General features: G+C 36.4%; 1 protein-coding gene across 2 annotated transcripts in view; it reads right to left on the reverse strand.

Annotated features, from left to right (window-relative positions):
* Positions 1 to 18489, reverse strand: part of POU2F1 (POU class 2 homeobox 1) — a 152328-nt gene that overhangs the window by 39693 nt on the left and 94146 nt on the right. For both annotated transcript variants that reach the window (XM_054693503.1, XM_037506557.2), the window contains exons 3-5: positions 4825 to 4925; positions 3073 to 3126; positions 1268 to 1387 (exon numbers count right to left, since the gene is read on the reverse strand). In XM_054693503.1, the coding sequence (XP_054549478.1) occupies positions 1268 to 1387; positions 3073 to 3126; positions 4825 to 4925 (275 nt within the window). The remainder of the gene's footprint in view (positions 1 to 1267; positions 1388 to 3072; positions 3127 to 4824; positions 4926 to 18489) is intronic.

Raw genomic sequence — 18489 nt, forward strand, 5'->3', positions numbered from 1 at the left:
GGAATCCCAAATGTCTCTTACTATTGCAGACTAGTTACCAAAAACAAAATCCAAAGATTAAGACAGGAAATATATTTAGAGCATTTAAATTTGTCTTCATACTGCAACTTATTTCGAACACACACCAAAGTAGTAACTATTTTCTTCCTTCCTTTTGGTGACATGCTCTGATCAAAGAAGGAATCAGTAATATTCTGAAGTACATGTACAGTCAGTGGCACAACCCTCCTTTATAAAGGGCCCAATACAATTTGTGCGTTAGAGACATAAGAATCAAAATCAAACCAGTCAAAAGTGTAATACCCTTAAGATATGTATTTATAAATATTTTATACAACACATAAACTAATACTAAAACTAATACTAATCTCTGATGGGATTTTGTAAGCAATTTTGCAACAATTCTTAAGAGTCTCCCACTGTCAAAACAGAAATGAAATAAAAATTTTTGTCGGTTAATATGATATGAATTGAATAATAACAAGTAACTCTTCCTTACAACTGCCCCCAGTTACCCCCATCAACAAAAAGAAGAGTTAATAGACAAATTTTCAACAGCAGAAAAACATTTTGAATAGTTGTCTTTAAATAGAGACAACTGGAAAGTAAAAGACTAACACAACATACTCAAATAGGTTATTACCAATAAAAATAAATGACATTTATTGAATATTATGTGCCTAGCACTGTTCTATGAGCTATACATGTTATTACTCCTAATTGCTATAATGATATTGTGAGATAGTATTATTAACATCTCCATTTAACTGAAGGAAAACTGAGGCACAGGGAGATGAAGTAATGAGCCCATACAATAAATTACAGAACCAAGAAACAAAACCATCAGAGAATACTACACAGCAACTTAATAATTTTTTTTTTATTTTGTAGGTTTTAATCCATTCTTTACTTCTATTCTGCATTGATGTCATAACTCTAAACTGACAACTTACAATTTCTTCAGTATAGTGGTCTCCACCATATGGAGATAATGACTCCATGAAAGATGAAGCAACAATTAAAATGTGGATTTAGAGAAATCTTTAGTTTATCTGCAATGGTAATAAAAAAATACCCCGAAAACCTATGACGAAGATATAATTCCTTTTTCAGAGCTGCTTATGGTGTAGGAGGTTCCTTAAAGACGTAATAGTGCCAGGCATAGCCAAGTTACTGTCTCCTATTCTAAACAGTTCTAACCAGATATTGGCCAATGACAGTTCTGACACAGAGAAAGTATATTACAATTCCCCCAGTGAAAACTTACCCCAGTTATCTGTCCTCCAGCCAGCATAAGCTGGGTCTGGGGGATGGCTGCCTGCACAGAAGGCTGCTGGGAAGGCTGGCTTGGCTGCTGTGAATCCCCCGATTCTTCATTTGATTTAGACTGGGGGGTAGGGAGAATAAGATATTTCAAATAGTTAATTAAAAGAAGTTTATTTAATAATTCTCCTTAAGAATTATTTAAAATACAGGACTTATTAACGGTTTCCTGATTTTACTTTTTTTCTTTCTGATAAATCTTTGTATTCTCCTAGTTTTACATATTAGTTTTCAGCTTTTGGTCCAATGCCAGCAAAGCTGCAATTATAGTTTTTAAAAAGAAAAAAATTTTCTGGTCCTCCACAAGCCAACAGTTTTTCACAAAACCAAATCTTCAACTCTGGAAAAAAGGAGTAAGGAAAGGGCATATTTTCAATCCATCTCTACATTAGCTCCTCCATCCCAACATTCTGATAAGCAATTGGTAGTCAGTCTGAAACTTCTCTATGTACCATTTCAGAGATTGATTACTGAACAACAGAACCTTTGATGTAATAGTTTAAAGAACTGTAAATTTAACATCTCCCATTAAGCAACATATAGACTTAGAGGAAAAATGGTGCAGTCAAGAGGTAAAGAGAATATGCTCCTGAAAGGGGCACTGAGAAAATTTCATGGTAATTAAAACTGGTTATGCAGAACATTAAAATTCTGCATAGATTTGCATATTTCCCACCACCTGTTTTGGGGACTGCAGCAAGGCTAATTAACATAAAGGCTCTGATTAATTCTGCCAGTCATTGAGAGATAATTACAGAGCAGGACTGTAAACATTCTGCACTGGAGATACAGCCTGTTTGCCAACATCTCTCTAAGGGATGAAAGTTTACCATGGCAACCAAGGCAATTTTCCGCCTCCTCTCCCTCCGAAAGGAAGGTCACATTATCTCCTTTTCTTTCTCTTCTTATTTCCATGTGTTATTAGGTCCATATTCCACTGGGTTTCATGGGATGCTCAACCCAAGGTCTCTAGTCATTAGCAACACTGAAATCAATCTTCCAGAATACTGTTTTCCCTCTTGACTGTTAGTCATCTAAACACTATAATGAAAAGAAGCAGTAGGTGGATTGAAATATTATGGAGTAATGCATAATACTTGAACTTTGTATGTTTTGCCATAAGGTTCATAGACGCAAAGTAGCCTGATTTTTGTTTCAAATTTTTTACTGTATGAAGACCATCAATGTCACAATCCTCAGAATCATAACACCTTTGAGCAGAGAGGAACCCTGGCAATCCTCTATACTCCCCCACTTAAATACAGATAGGAAAAAAATGAGTCCCAGGAGATTAAGTGATGTGGCAAAAGTCACATAGCTAGTTGTGGCAGAATGAGAATTCAAGCCTTAGACCTGTCTTAGTCTAGTGCTCTTTCCTCAATGTTATATTTCTCTTAAGACATGAAAAATGATAAATAAAGACATTAGGGAACAAAATGGGATTTGAGATATGATTGGCTTTGTGTTTAGGTATGTGATATAGCTACATACCTAACTCAGAAACATTTTTTACTGAACTTAACCTAAATCTTTGAAAGTAGACTTGTCTTGATTACTGTTGGTCATTCACAGTAGCATGATTTAAATTGATTTTCTTATTGTCAATGATAATCATTTGGCTCCTTATGAGAATCAGTAATAATATTTCTATTTCCTACTTTAAAATTATCACATGTCCACTACAGAAAGTTAGAAAAACAAAAAAAATTAAATAGAAAAACTAATCCATAGCCCCATATCCCAGCTTACCTGTACATTTAAAGACTGAGCAGCAGCCTGTAAACTTGTTCCAGCGAGCTGGACCTATAAATAAAGCAGTCAGGACAATTTAGAGTCTACCATGTTCGACGGTTGTCATTAAGAAGTTAGCATCCGCAAGTATTTGAAGAAACTACTAGGTTTATGTCATTGAATTAGAACTGAAAATACAAAGAGGTTTCTCTTAGGGGGTTAAAACTTTATAAACAAGCTTACAGTCCCTTCACCTCCCTTGAGAACATGCTGTTAACATTTCTGAAGCTATTTTCCCATACTAAATTAGCATCATCAGGCATGCTACACTTGTATTAGGGATTCCCTATGTAACATTCATTTGTATTCACTTAAACTCTAAAAACTTAATTCACCTTCCACATTGTCCTCAAGAAACGGGAAAATAATCTACTTATGTACATTTTTTAACATAAATGATCAGAATTATATACTCATTCTATTTCTAAAGTTCCATGTATTCATAACTTTTGGCTAAAATAAAGAATCTGACCTATAAATCACAAATGAAAGTCTGTCACACACACATTTCACATATTTAGAAAGTTCAAACCATGGTGATATTAAAATAAGGGTCATCATTTGGCAACCACAATGATAACTGACTCAGGTAAGCATCAGGAATGGATGAATGCTTTAACTAATAGGTGAAATTTGAAGAGTAACAGAATATTTACATTTCCCATTATCTTGCCATAGATACCTGTTAATTATCAAGGTAAAATAAACTTTTCCTGGGGAAACCTGGAAGTGATTGCAGTTAAAATCACCAATAATGACATCTATCCCTTCTGGTTGGATGTAAGAACACAGTGGTCATCAGGAAACATCAAACCCAATTTGAGCAACACTGTACAAAATAACTGGGTTTTCATTCTTCAAAAATGTAAACTTCCTGAAAGCAGAGAAAAATTAAATATAGAGAAAAAGATTGTAAACAAGGGTAGAACAAATGGAAGCCTGAACTAGAATGAGCCGCATTCTAGTGAAAGGCCTTATAAGGTACTACGTAAGGATCCTGGCAACTGACTGGGCACAGATAAAGAAAAAAAATCATGAACTATCCCAGTGTTCAAATCTAGAAGACTACAAAAAACAGTGATGCCATTAGCAGAAAGATGAGTTCCATTTTGGATAGGAACTATAGCATTAAGGTTTCCTAAAATGAAAAGAAAGTATCAGAATGGGGTTAGGGTTAGGGTAGAGTTCAGAGCTAATATTGATGCTGGCCTTTATTTATAAAGGAGAGTCCTACACTTTAGAAAACTCAAAAATTCCCCAAACAAGGGATTCACTGTCAAATAAAGTTTCTGAAAAGCTACCCAAATCAAAATGGTTTGAACTTCTTTAAAGGAAGGCTATAAGTTCTGAGCCCCGAGTCTCACACAGCAGGTCGTAGGCAATGGCGGCTACATCATGTTGGATGTCTGTAATTTACTCCCTTCAGTGAACCATCACAGACTCACACTCAGATATCAATAACCAGTTTTACACGTACACTGTTCAAAACAAGAAATTTTCTTTTTCACAAAGCTGTGGGGTCAACAGTTTTAAAGTCAACTGAGCCATAGGATTCCACACCAATCATTTAGAATGACACAAACAGAAACAATTAGCATGAGGCTTTAATCAACTTAAGAATCTCATCTCATATACTAAAATATTTTCCCCAGCCCCAAACAGCCATGTCTTCGTTTTTACTCTCACTTGCGCTTGCGCAGAACACCGTACCTGATGGAGATGTCCAAGGAAAGCCTGGGCCTGGGCTGTTGAGATTGCTCCTCCAACAGGAACGGGCTGCTTTTGAAAGTCCAGACCATTGGTTTGTGTGCCTAGAATTCAAGTAAAGTAATACAGCCATTAAAACAATAAATTCAATTAAAATAAAGCACTAGACTTCAGTTACCAACATTTATCAGGCACCTATTTCATCAGCATTTTTCTAAAAGACCTCCCAGGAAGATTTGAAAGAAATAGGAAATACAGTTAAATAATTTCTTTTCTAAAGGCACAAGTGCAAGACAAGTAAGCAAACACAGAAAATAAATAAGAAATAAAACAAAAAATAAAATAATGAATTATAATCATATGATAGAAACTTTAGAAGTGAATGCAGTGACTGTACCTATGTACCTAGCATGGGAACAAGCATGCCCTGCACAGGGTGGTAAGAGACAGTTATCATGTTGTGCAGAGTGACAGACAAGGCACCAGGCTCTCCTCGTTTCACCCTTCTGAATATTTGGCTTGGATAGAAGAAATTCACTGGTAACTTTGCCAAGAGCAAGACAGACTGACTTTTAAGAGCTTTAATGAATGACAGTCTGACATCAAAAGCAACCCCTTTATATGACAGAAAAAAATACTTTTACTAAATTCTTCGATCGCAAAGTATAGATTGTGGCATATACCTAATAGGTAAGGGCTCTGCTAGAACTATAATTTTCTAAATGTTATGCTAATGCTTTTTTGCCAATTGTGCTACAATTTGATGTTGGACTAGAACTAATTTATGGAAAGACAGACTACTTTAATACTCAGAAATATTTTCTAAGGGATATAATACATTATTTTCAAATTACTGTTCCAGCTATTACTTAGAAATAACCAGAACATTTCTGGCTGAATAAAATATAACAGACTATAGGAATCAGCAAGAACCATTGAGATACTTGAATATGGTTTACACTTCCATTTCCTACTATTTGAATATCACATATTCTCCTCCAGCCTCTCATACACAGAGCAGACCAGTTAGGACAATATGAGGTACAACCTTAAAAACAGTACCCTTGGGTACTAGCTTCTGCTGTGATATATCCTAACCAATTTCTAGCAAGCATATCATTTTAATAAGAATAATTAGGTAGGTAGCATGATCCAAAATAGCTATTTAAGGTTTCCTTGAGGTAATAAAAAAAGGAATATATGCATATTTGACCTCTTTAATAATCTCATGGCAATTATTCTTTTAAAAAAAAATTATTTATTTATTTATTTATTTATTCATTCATTCATTCATTCATTCATTCATTCATTCATTCATTCATACATACATACAACCACTGGGTACAGTCAGAAGCGCGGGAGGGTGAGAGAATCCACCAGAGCCAGAGCGGGGAGCAGAACAGGCAGAAGGACCTAAGTACACTGCTGAGGGGAGCAGCGGGCGGCAGGAGAGGTCTGTGCACCATGCGGGACCCTCCTCCAGTGGCCGGGGAGCAGCCAGGGATCGAACCAGCGCTGCAGAGGAAGCACAGCTTCGAACCCAGCGCTTAACCGCTGCGCCACAGGGGAGGCCCTCATGGTAATTATTCTTATGGTATTTTCCCCCTAATTTTCCCATGAATAGGAAACTACAGAACTACCTAGACATATACAGTTAATGAAATTAAAAGAGAACACACTGTGTAAAGTAATGCAAAACTAGTATGAAATAAAATTTAAAGTAATTAGGGTCACTTTCATAGAGTTTAAAATTGCACTTTTTGTTTTAGCTATATCTCTATATCATTTCTGTGAACCACTGTACATGATTGTGCATTAGAGAAATACGCTCATGATATATTAAATTGACAAAGCCAAGAGAAGACAAGATTTTGAAAACCAGAGAAGCACTTAGTGATTAAACACATCACCAATTACAAAGTCTTTTAGAATCAAATATTTCACTCTCATGGAGACCATAAACATTCTACCCATTGGTTCCACTTTCAAGTTCCCATAAAAATGATCCCTTGTAAATCATAAATTACTACATAACACAAGACTGATTGCTTTCTGGTATCCCTGTCACAAAGTATAATATAAGAGTCTATAGATATTTAAGTGCTCTGGTGCTGCCCAGGTTGGGGGTAGAGGAGGGATATGGTATAAAAGTATTTTGTCTAAAACTAGTAGGGTAAAAAATAATATTCTTAGAGAACAACTTAGATAAACAGATTTAGGAATCAAAAGTAGGTATGGTTTTTAGTAAGGTGGTGAGGCTACACTGGGCAGTGAAGGAAAGTAGGAATAGATAGAAACCATTCTTGTAAAAGACAAAGGCATAATCTGGGCTAAAAGGAAAGGAGAGGGGAACAGATACACACACATTATAATCAGACTTGAGTATAAAGACAGTAACGGGAGACAAGGATGTTGGGAAGTCAAACCAAATAACATGTGGTTTCGTGCGCTTGGGAAAATAAAACATCCAAATGAGAAAATGAGGGAATTAATAGGTTGGGAGAGAAAGTAAATTATGTAAGATTCATACAAGACATGTAGAACTTGAGAAACCCTCACAAAACAACTAAGAAAAGTGGTCCAGAAACGGCATTTAGAAACGGCAGAGGCCAGAGTTAAAGATTCTATAAGGTTATAATATTAAGAAAGTATTCCTGAGGTGAGCTTCAGAGGTCATATATTGCTCAAGACGAGACAAGTTAAGTGGAAAGAACAAGACATGGAATAGTTTCCTTGATTCTGTCTAGTCACAGAGCAGTGAGGGCTGAAATTAAGAGAGTAAATGTATATATCAATTTAGAACAGAAACAGAGAAAGGAAGGTTGGCGATAAGAGAGTATCTACAATAAGAGATGTGAAGACAAAGAGAGTCAGAGGGAAGAAATTAGAAAAGTAGAAAAAAGTCTCAAGACTAGTGTGTCTCAGGAGTCAGGGAGCAAAAGCTACAGGGGGTAGATTAGTACTGTCAAGCGGTACAGAAAAAATGGTCAGAGCACTAACGAAAAAACCCAAAAAGAATAGAGGCAAACAAAACAAAATTTCATGAAACAGGAAAAAAAAAAAAAACAAAAACCACATAATAAAAACAGCAACTTGGCTTTTTCCAAAGAATTACATAAATTATAAATTTCTGGTAATGGAGAACAAAAAAGAGAAGTTACAAACAATTTAAGAATAACAAAGAGCACATTAAAAAAAACTGCAGATACTAAAAAGAAGTTATCATGAACCAATAGAATTCATGATGATAAAATTAAAACTTAGAAATGGTTAACTCTCTAGAAAAAATAAGTGATCCAGACTGACTCAAAAAGAAACAGAAAATCCAAACAGTCCCACAGCATTTAAAGTAACCAAATTAGTAGCTAAGTAAACATTTTCTGCAAAAGACAATAGAAAGTCTGGTTAATTTCACTCTTCTTATTTCTAAAAATTCAAGGAATAAATCATTCCAATCTTACACACCTTTTTTTTTTTTTTGAGGGGAGGGGAATACACACACATTAACATTGCATTACAAAATGTTGATTCTTGATGTACGCATGAATCTTACAAAATGCAATATGACTAAAAAAAAGTCCTGACACTGAATCTATCAAAATATAACAAGGCCTATATAAGTAAAAAATTTTTTTAAAATTATTTAAAAATAATAAAAACAACATAAATAAATGCTCATTTATTTAAAAACTCAACATTATAAAGATATAAATTCTTCCCAAACTGATCTATGGATTCAAAGGAATTTCATATAAAAACTTCAATGAGTTATTTTCTTTCTCTTATTATTTCATTCTCTATCTCAGAGTAGGGGTGGAAAATGTGTATGCGACAGGCTGAATCCAAAATGTAAATAGGTCAAAGAGCCAAGATACTCTTTAAAAAGACCAAAGTGGTGGGGTTTTCACTATCAAGACTTCAACACTTAATATAGAGCAATAATAATTAGGATAATATGGTATTCGTTCAGGGATAAACAAAAAGACCACAACAGAATCTGGAAACAGACATTTAAAACATGGCAGATGGGCCTCCCCGGTGGCACAGCGGTTGAGCGCTGGGTTGCGAAGCTGCCCGCAGACTCTGCAGCGCCGGTTCAATCCCCAGCCGCTGGGCGAGGGTCCCACAAGGCTTGCAGACCTCTCCTGCCGCCCGCTGCTCCCCTCAGCAGTGTACTTCGTCACTCTGTCTGTTCTACTCTCCGCTCTGGTGAATTCTCTCACCCTCCCATGCCTCTGACTGTACCCAGTGCTTGTATAAATAAACAAATCTTTAAAAAAAAATAAAAAAGATAAAAAAATAAAACATGGCAGAGGTGGGTACTGCAGATGAGTGAGGGAAGGGTAGAGTTTTCACTAAATGGATAACAAGGTATTCATTAGGGAAAAAAATGAAATTAGACCAATACACAGCATACTCCCTTACCCCCAAAAGAAAAAAAACTTCAGGAGGATGGAAATGAACTGCAAAATGGCTACATCTTCATCATTATAATCTTGGGAAAGAGAAGGAATTCTTTATCAAGATCTCAAAAAAGGAAATACATAATTTAAGCTTTGTTCATCAAAGGACTAAGAAAGTGAGTGAAAGGACAAAATATTGGCACACATACAAACAACCAAAGGTTAGTATCCAGAATATACCAATAAAAAAGCCAATGCAAGAGAAAAATTGGGCAAAAGAAATGAATAGGAATTTCAAAAAAGAAATATAAATGGCCCAGAAATACAAAAGATGTTAATCTCCCTGGAAACTAGGAAAACACAAATTAAAATATCAATAAAATACCATCTTACACCCAACTAAATTGGCTAAAATTACAAAATAATGGCAAGACTGAAATTCTCATCCCTTGTTTGTAGCAGTGTAAACCCGTTCAAATGTTTTGAAAACTGGCTGGCAGTACTGAGTAACACTGGAACAAGTTCAGCAATTACACTATTAAGTAAACATTCTGGAGACTTTTCCCACACATATGCTTTTTCACACATATTTATAGCCATAATGTTTGAAATAGCAAAGTCTAAAAATAACCCAAATGTCCATCAATAATGGAATCGATAGAAAAACTTGATATAGTCATATAATAGAATCTTGTATCCAGAGAAAATGAAGTACAAATACATGTACTAACTTGGATGACATTCATCCAACACTGAGCAAAAGAAAAAAGTCACAGAAAATAGTGTGATTTAATTTATATAATGGAAACAGGTAAATCTAATGTATTATTTGAGGAAAATAAATGAAAAGATAAAAAAGTTTTTCAAAGAAAGCAATGTGGAGGTATGTGAGTTCTGGAAGATGGGGAAAGAATAAGGAGACTGGGCTTGCCACTTCCCCATTAACAAAAAAATCTTTTTTTTTTTTTAAAAGATTTATTTATGCATACAAGAGCTGGGGTACAGGGCAGAGATGCAGGGGGTGAAAGGATTCACCAGAGACAGAGTGGGGAACAGAACAGGCAGACTGACTGAAATACACTGCTGGGGGGAGCAGCAGGGGAGACAGGAGAGGTCTGCTGAGCCATGTGGGTTGCTCCCTGGCCGGCCAGGGATAGAACTCATGCTGCAGAGGCTGTGGATTGCTTCATAGTGCAGTGCTTAACCCCTTGTGCCACCAGGGAGGCCCCCTCCCCAAAATCTTTCTTGATAGAAAGAAAAACCTGAAAGATAACCAGAGGACCCTTGTTTTTTGCAGGGAAAAGAGACGTGGCAGAGAAGGTTGGAAAAATTGCAAAACAATTTTGCCTGGAATGCTACCAGGGCAGCACAAACCAAGAGAGGGTTGGTACGGTTGCAACATGGAACCTTTCTTTTGTTGGTAACTGAAGGGCTCGTGCCCATTGGAGACTACAGAATCTGAGACTTTAGACTGCATGGGAGTTGGGGGCCCAGGGGAATGTACATGACCAGGTATGGAAAATGGGGGGTCTGACTCTGGAGAATAATAGGATTTGGAGCAGTACATATATTTGGCCTAACATAGGGAGAACAGATAGATGCTAGCCAGAGCAAATGCTGTACTGCTAGTTATCAACCAAGAGTGAAGGCCAGAGGGCATATACCTTGCACTTCTGCCATTAAGGGGTGCTCAAGGTCACTGACAGTCCTTGCACACGGCTGGCATAAGACTTGTCTAAGGTGGTAACTGTCAGCTTGATCCTCTGTCCTCCAAATACAGGCATTTGAAGTTCAAGTCAATGAAGAAGGCCTAGTTAGAAAACCCTGATTTGTGTGAAAAAATATTTACCTTGGGCTCTGCACCTAAGAGGCTTCTCTCTACAAGTGGCTTCTGTGTCATGTGAACTACCTGTCCCATCCTACCTGGGCCCAATGCTAGGATATAACATTCACCTATCCTGCCTCTGCTTCTAATCAAAGTTTAAAGTTACCTAGGCACCTAGGCAGCAGGAGCTTCCTCAGGGGAAGGCTCAGTACATGAAAGCCACTGGAAATAGACACCCCTTACTTGCAACCCTGACCACAGCCACCTCTGGTGCCACAACCTTTAAAAAAGGACTCAGAGAGGGCCACAAAGGAGGTAATCTTTTATGAAAGGTACCTACAAGCCCTGACACTTTCTGATCCACTTATGATTACAGCTAGAACTGCAGCCTGAGGACAATAGAAAGCCACAATTCCCAGATCACTTTGCTCCTGACAGCAACCCTGGAAAAAGTGGTCACAGAACCCTCAAATCAGCAATGGATCACAGCTAAGGGGTTAGTGTTAGCGTTCTGGGGAAATTCTAAGAAACTGGTCTAGAGGAGGTAGTCATTGCAGACTTCTCCTCCCCTTCTGCTCAGGCACCTACTGCTCCTTAGAAGGCTTGAACTCTTGGCACTACCTCATAGCAATCTCTCAATTCCCCACTGCCCGAGTTCCTGCTCTTCACCAAGCACTAGATAGCCAGTCATCCAGGATAACCTCGAAACAAAAACCCACAGAACAAACTGTAAGAAAGTGGAAAAGGAACTCAAACGTAACACAAAAGATGATAAAGCACAAAGAAGACAAGAGAAAGCAAAAGAACAAAGACAAACTACAAAGACACAAAACCAAAAAAACACCAAAGCAACAAAAATGGCAATGAACACTTATATTTCAATAATTATCTCAAAGATACATGACTTGAATCCATCATTAAAAAGGTATAGAGCAGTTGAATGGATCAGAAAAGAAAACTCAACTCTGGCTATCCACAGAAAACTCATCATTGCACGAAAGACAAAAGTAGGCATACAGTAAAAGTCTGAAACACAACCCTAAAAGCAAATGGTAATTAAAAAAAAGCAAATATAGTTATAACAGATAAAACAGCCTTCCAGTTAAAAAAAGTTAGTAAGAGATAGGGACATTATATCATGATTAAGGGCTTAATATAGTAATATAGTTATACAGCACTAACATATATATACACCAAATGAGGGGGCATCAAAATACATAAAGCAATTATTAATAGAACTAATGAGCGACACTGGCAACAACATAATAGGGGATTTTTAACAGCCCACTCACAACTACAGACAGACTAACAAGCCAGGGAATAAAAAGGGAAAATGATGTGCTTAATCAGAAATGATGAGCTTAAATGATGTGCTTGATCAGAAGGCCCTAACAGACACTGACAGGGCATGACATTCAAAACAGAAGAATTTACATTTTTCTTAAGTGCACATGGGACATCCTCAAGGATAGGCCAAACGCTGGAACACAAATGCAGTGTTAATCAACTTATGAAGACTTAAATTATATCAGAAAAAGAAAACAGAAGAAACCTCCAATACATTAAGACTAAATAACATGTTTTTCAATAATCACTGGGTCATTAAGAAAATTAAAGCAAAAATTAAAAAACACCTGGGGAGACAAATGAAAATGAAGATACAAGTTATGAGACTCTATTGGTGCAGCAAAGGCAGAACCAAGAGGGAATTTAATTGCAATACAGGTCTAGATTAAGAAATAAGAAACATCTCAAACAATTTAATCTTATGCCTAAAGCAACTTGAAAATGAAGAACAAAGTCAAAATTCAGAAGAAAATAAAAATCAGAGAAAAAATGGAAACAAAGAAAACAATATAAAAGATCAATGAAACCAAAAGTTCCTCAAAAACATAAACAAAATCTATAAACCTTTAGCCAGACTCACAAAGAGAAAAAATAAACAGAATTAGAAATGAACGACAATAACAACAGATACCATAATTATGAGCGACTATATTCCAACAAATTGGTAATTTTGAATTGGCAAAACTTTAGAGCACTATAGTATACCAATACAGAACCAGTAGAAACGGAAAATTTTAAATGAATGATCACAATCATCGAAATTGGGGTACTTTAAAATCTACCAAAAACAAAAGTCCAGGACCAGTTGGCTTTAAGTGAATTCTACCAAATCTCCACAGAACATATACCTATTTTAGTCTTTCAAAAAAACTGAAGAGGGAACATTTCCTAATACATTCTATGAGGGAAACATTACCCTAATGCCAAAACCACAAAAGGACATTACAAAAAAAAAAAAAAAAAAAAATTTACAAACCAGTATCTCTGATGAACTTAAATGTGAAAATTCTCGACAAAATACTAGCAAACTGATTTCAACAGTACATTAAAAGGATCACGAACAAGACCAAGTGGGATGGTTTAACATACACAAATCAATATACCACATCAATAATGGAAGTACAAAAATCTTCTGATCATTATCAATAGCTGCAGAGAGCATCTACTGATTTTGGATGATCTTAGATGATCTAAGATCTTGGATAATTTCACCTATATGTGCAATAATAGAAAGCAGAGCAGATAAATGGACAAAGCAAAATAAAAATAAACCAGTAGACACTGATAACTAACCTAAGGTTACCAGAGGTGAAGTGGGTTTGGGTGGCAATGATGATAAAGGAAGTATAATGGATAGTGGAAGGTGTTGTTTTGTTTTTGTTTTTCTTAAAAAAAAAAAAAAAAAAAAAAAAGACCTACAATGTGACCATTAACACTAAATTCGGATTACAGTTACCTCTGTGGTAGAAGAATGTAATATGATAAGGCTGAACCTATAGTGGCCTTCTGGGTAACGGTAACATTCTATTTTGTGGCCTAGTAGTAGAAATATGCGTGTTTAAACCATACATCCATGTTTATATGAGGCTTTTACAATTATTACCTTTACTTTTAAACAGAAAAAGAAACACACACAAAAATAAAACAACAAAAAAAGACAAAACAACAGAACAACAAGAAAAACACCAAATATGACAAAATAGATGCAGTGAAATTTTAGGGACCCTTCCCGCCCTCAAAGAGCAAAACAGGTGATGATGAGCTATGCTGGTAAGTGGGGCTCATTCCTCTAGCACCTGGGGTAGTACTGGAAGCAAGGGAGATGGCTGTTCAAAGGGCAGATGGTAGAGAGGGTGGAAGGAATGGTTTACCGGCAGATGAAAGCTGAGCACACTTAAAAAGACTGAGGAGAGAAGGGGGTGGAAGAGACACTACATATGTAAGAAAAACCCTGGGTTAAAATAAAGAATGAGAAGTAGAGGGTTATAATAGATGTAAAAGAAAAGGAGAGTTAGCAAAAAAGATAAAATGTAAAGCCTCAAGGAGGGAGATTGTGGGACTTGAATTAGAGAGCTACATTTTGTCAAAATCCAAAGGTAGTCATATTTCAAAAACAAAACAAGACGACAAAAATAAGGCACAAAAGTTCTGGAGAAAGAAAAGGCTTGGGAATATGTAATGCAGAATGAGGGAATCAATCAGAGATGACTACAAGGACAGATAGCACTGATTACAGCTGAGTTACACTTGTATGGAGTCAAGAGTAGGTGAATGGCCATCTCTCATAAAGTTCTGCTTCTCTCTTCAGAGTGCATCCAAAGGTGAGAAAACCACATACTTCTCTTTAAGATTAGCTCAGGTTCCCAGCTTCACACAGATTCCAGACTTAATAGTACCAGCCAGGCTCTAAGACTATCTTCCGTCATGTTTTGCACTGTAACTCAAAAGCATTACAGTCACTTGTCACTCAATGAGTGGGACAGATTCTGAGAAATGCACTGTTGGGTGATTTCGTCACTGTGCGAACATCTAGAGTTTGATTACACGAATCTGGCTGGTACCGCCTACTGCACACCTAGATGGCATGGTACAGCCTACTGGGGCCACCATACACACACACACACACACACACACACACACACATATGTATTATATATATATACACACACACTGTATATATAATATACAGTCCATCCTTGATCAAATCATCCAGTAACACATGAGAGTAATATATATCTTACTACTATAACATATTTGGTCCTTCTCCAAGATTTTGTGGAAGGGAAGAAAAGAGATAAAATTGAACAAGACACACAACAATACAGATGAATCTCAAACTCCTGTGCTAAGTGAAAGAAGCCAGACTCAAAAGCTCCAGAGCTCCAGCTGTATGATTCCATTTATATGATATTTAAGAAAAAGCAAAACTGAAAGGGACCATCAAAAAGAAATAACTAACTGGCCTGACTTGCAAACGAGAAAAACAAAACAGAAATGCTTCTGCTGAAATAACTGAGCTGGATAGTAACTGAGCCCAGCCTAAAACTGGACTCGCTTCCTTGCTCCAATGACCAGGAAATCCAACTCAACACTTATTTGCAAAGAATATTAACTCACCAACAATTGCAGCCAAGGTCAGAATCATACAAAGACAGCAGATGATGAGGGGTAAGAATTTTGAGTCTTTGGTTTCTAGCTCACAGCTTATTACTCCAGAAATATTTATTTTATAACAAAATTGAAAAGTTCCAAATGGATCAAATCAAATTTGACAGTTCATGAGAAATACTACCATATTAAAGAAACACAGCTTTAAAAGTTAAGTTTAACAGATATATTAATCTATATTTTCCAGTTCTTTATTATGAGTATTATAACTAATGATAACAACTTTAATTTTTGTTCAGTTTCACTTTTCCTAAAATGAGCTTCCTTTCAATTAATCCTTTAATGTTGTCTAAAAGGAGAGATTGATTTCTGCTGTTTAAACTCTGTCTAGAACCACATTTATTATTTTTGTAGGGTGAGGACAGTGTTCTCGTTTTTTCTACTTGTTATCCCTCCATAAACAAGAATGAAAAACTTTGCCCAATGAACATTAGTTAAAAAATGTCTGTGTTATTTTTAATCTATTGCAATAATGACTACATTGAAATATGAACACAGCAATTACTCAGCTGCTTCCTAATTTACAACTTCTTCACCAACAGGATTGTCCATCTTTACAATTCCTATTTCTTTTTTTGAATGAATGATTTTACTTTTATAGGAAATAGGTTTTGATAAACCTATTATGCTTATACATAAAATACTTATGATTGAATCAAATCCTTTTGCAGTGAGGCAATTCTTTGTTGCTTATGTGCATTTTCTGTTATGTACATTTAGGAATAACAAATAACAAAAGAAAACCAAGGAAATCATGAGGAAAAAAAGAGGCTCCAATAAGAATAAATACTACATTCAATAAACATTTATTGAGCACTGATGTGCCGGGAGCACCATCCTTGCTCTTAAGTAGTTCTCTGATCTGTCCATTCACTGCTAAAAGAAATACCTACTAAGCAAGTACTGTGTGGCAGACACTGTTCTAGATGAGACAGATGCAAAAGGGAAGAACAGAGACAGAAATACCTTTATCAAGTTTACAATCTAATATGGGAAAATATATAGTAAAAATTAGTGAATATTAGATGAAAATAAAAGATATGGAAAACAAAAAGGAAAGGGGATAAGGAGTGCAGTAGGGGTATTTCCATTCTAATATGGGGAAGTGGATAGTATATAAAAACTATTGAATATCAAAAGTAAAAGCTATGGAAATTAAAGAGGAAAAGGGCTAGGGAGAAGGTACAAGTACACAGGGAAGAAAGGAGAAAGTGATTTTACTTTCAAAAAAAATATATGTATATATGTATGTGTATACACACACACACACACACAACATTGAAAGTGCTACAGCAGAGGGCCTCCCTGGTGGCACAGGAGGTTGAACACCGCACTGTGAAGCTGTCCACAGCCTCTGCAGCGCTGGTTCCATTCCCGCCGGCCGGCGAGAATCCCACATGGCGAAGCAGACCTCTTCCTGTCTCGCCCGCTGCTCCCCTCAGCAGTGTATTTCGTCGGTCTGCCTGTTCTGTTCCTGCTCTGCCTCCGGTGAATCCTCTCACCCTCCCACGCATCTGGCCTGTACCCCAGTTCTTGTATAAAAATAAATAAATCTTAAAAAAAAAAAAAAAGAAAGAAAGAAAAGAAAGTGCAACAGCAGAGACACACAAGAGTATGACCAGAATATACAGAGAGGACTTTAAAGGGAAGGGAAGATGCAATGTAAGAGAAAACTTCCTGGAGGTGAAAATTCAGTGGAACATTAAGAGGATGAGATGGAATTAACTATAAATAACTGAATAAGGGGGAAATGTCAATACTTTTATACCAAAAGGACAAGGCAGTATGTACAAGCTAAAATATAAAATCCAGGAATCCAAACTAACAATTTTAGATACTCTATAGATCCTTGCTCCACAAAGATGAGTCAAGTTCCATACCACAAACTGCTCACTGGTAGGTATGAGCAACAAACAAGAAAATAATTGTAACATAAAAGATAACTTCTATAAAAGTTAAATACAAAACAGTAGTGGAAGGTGGGATGCAAACAAAATAAGGTACTGTCTCTGCTCTCAACCAAAGCAAGGCAGAATACAGTATTTGCTCCAAGAAAGGTATAAAATGCTTTGAGGATGCTAGTGTGCTAAGAGGGAACTGAGGTTGTAAAAGTGGTTTGGATTCACAGAGAAAGGCCTGGACCACCAAGGTGAGGAAAGCAAAAGTCTAATGGTTCACATGTAATCATACTTCATTACTATGCATTGCACATTTCATTATTATAAGACATTCTGACCACAATATATATAGAGATGCACAAGGACACTGTGCATCTTAATCCATTAAGATGGCAATAAAGGTAGGTGGGGTGAAGAGAATAACAAGTACCAGCAAGGATGTAGAATCCTTGTACACTGGAATGGATCACACTGGAAATACAAGCTGGTTTATCTATTGTGGAAAAGAGTTTGGCAGTTCTTCAAAATGTTAAATAATTACTATAGGAGCCATCAACTCCACTGCTAGGTATATACCCAAAAGAACTGAAATCAAATAGATTCTTATACATGAACGCGCATAGCAGCACTATTCACAATAGCCCCAAGGCAGAATTAACCCAAATGTCCATCAACAGATGACTGCACAAACTAATTATGGCATATCCAAATAGTGGAATATTAGTGAGTCAAAAAGAGGAATTAGGGCCACAAAGATGGCTACAGAATGGGTGAACCTCAATAACATCATGCTAAGGGAATAAAGACACAAAAGGTCACATACTTTATGTTCCCATTTATACGAAATATCTGGAATAGGTCCATAAAGACACAACACAGATCATGGCTGCTAGGGACTGGAAGAGGAGAGAAAATGATGAGCGACTGCTTCATGGGTACAAAATTTCCTTTTGGGGTGATGAAAACATTTTAGAACTAAACAGAAATGGTGGCTGCACACTGTCAATGTAAATGCCATTGAATCAGT

The sequence above is a fragment of the Talpa occidentalis genome, unplaced genomic scaffold (genome assembly GCF_014898055.3).
Source record: "Talpa occidentalis isolate TD23 unplaced genomic scaffold, MPIMG_talOcc4v2.1 talOcc4.12, whole genome shotgun sequence".
Lineage (NCBI taxonomy): Eukaryota > Metazoa > Chordata > Mammalia > Eulipotyphla > Talpidae > Talpa > Talpa occidentalis.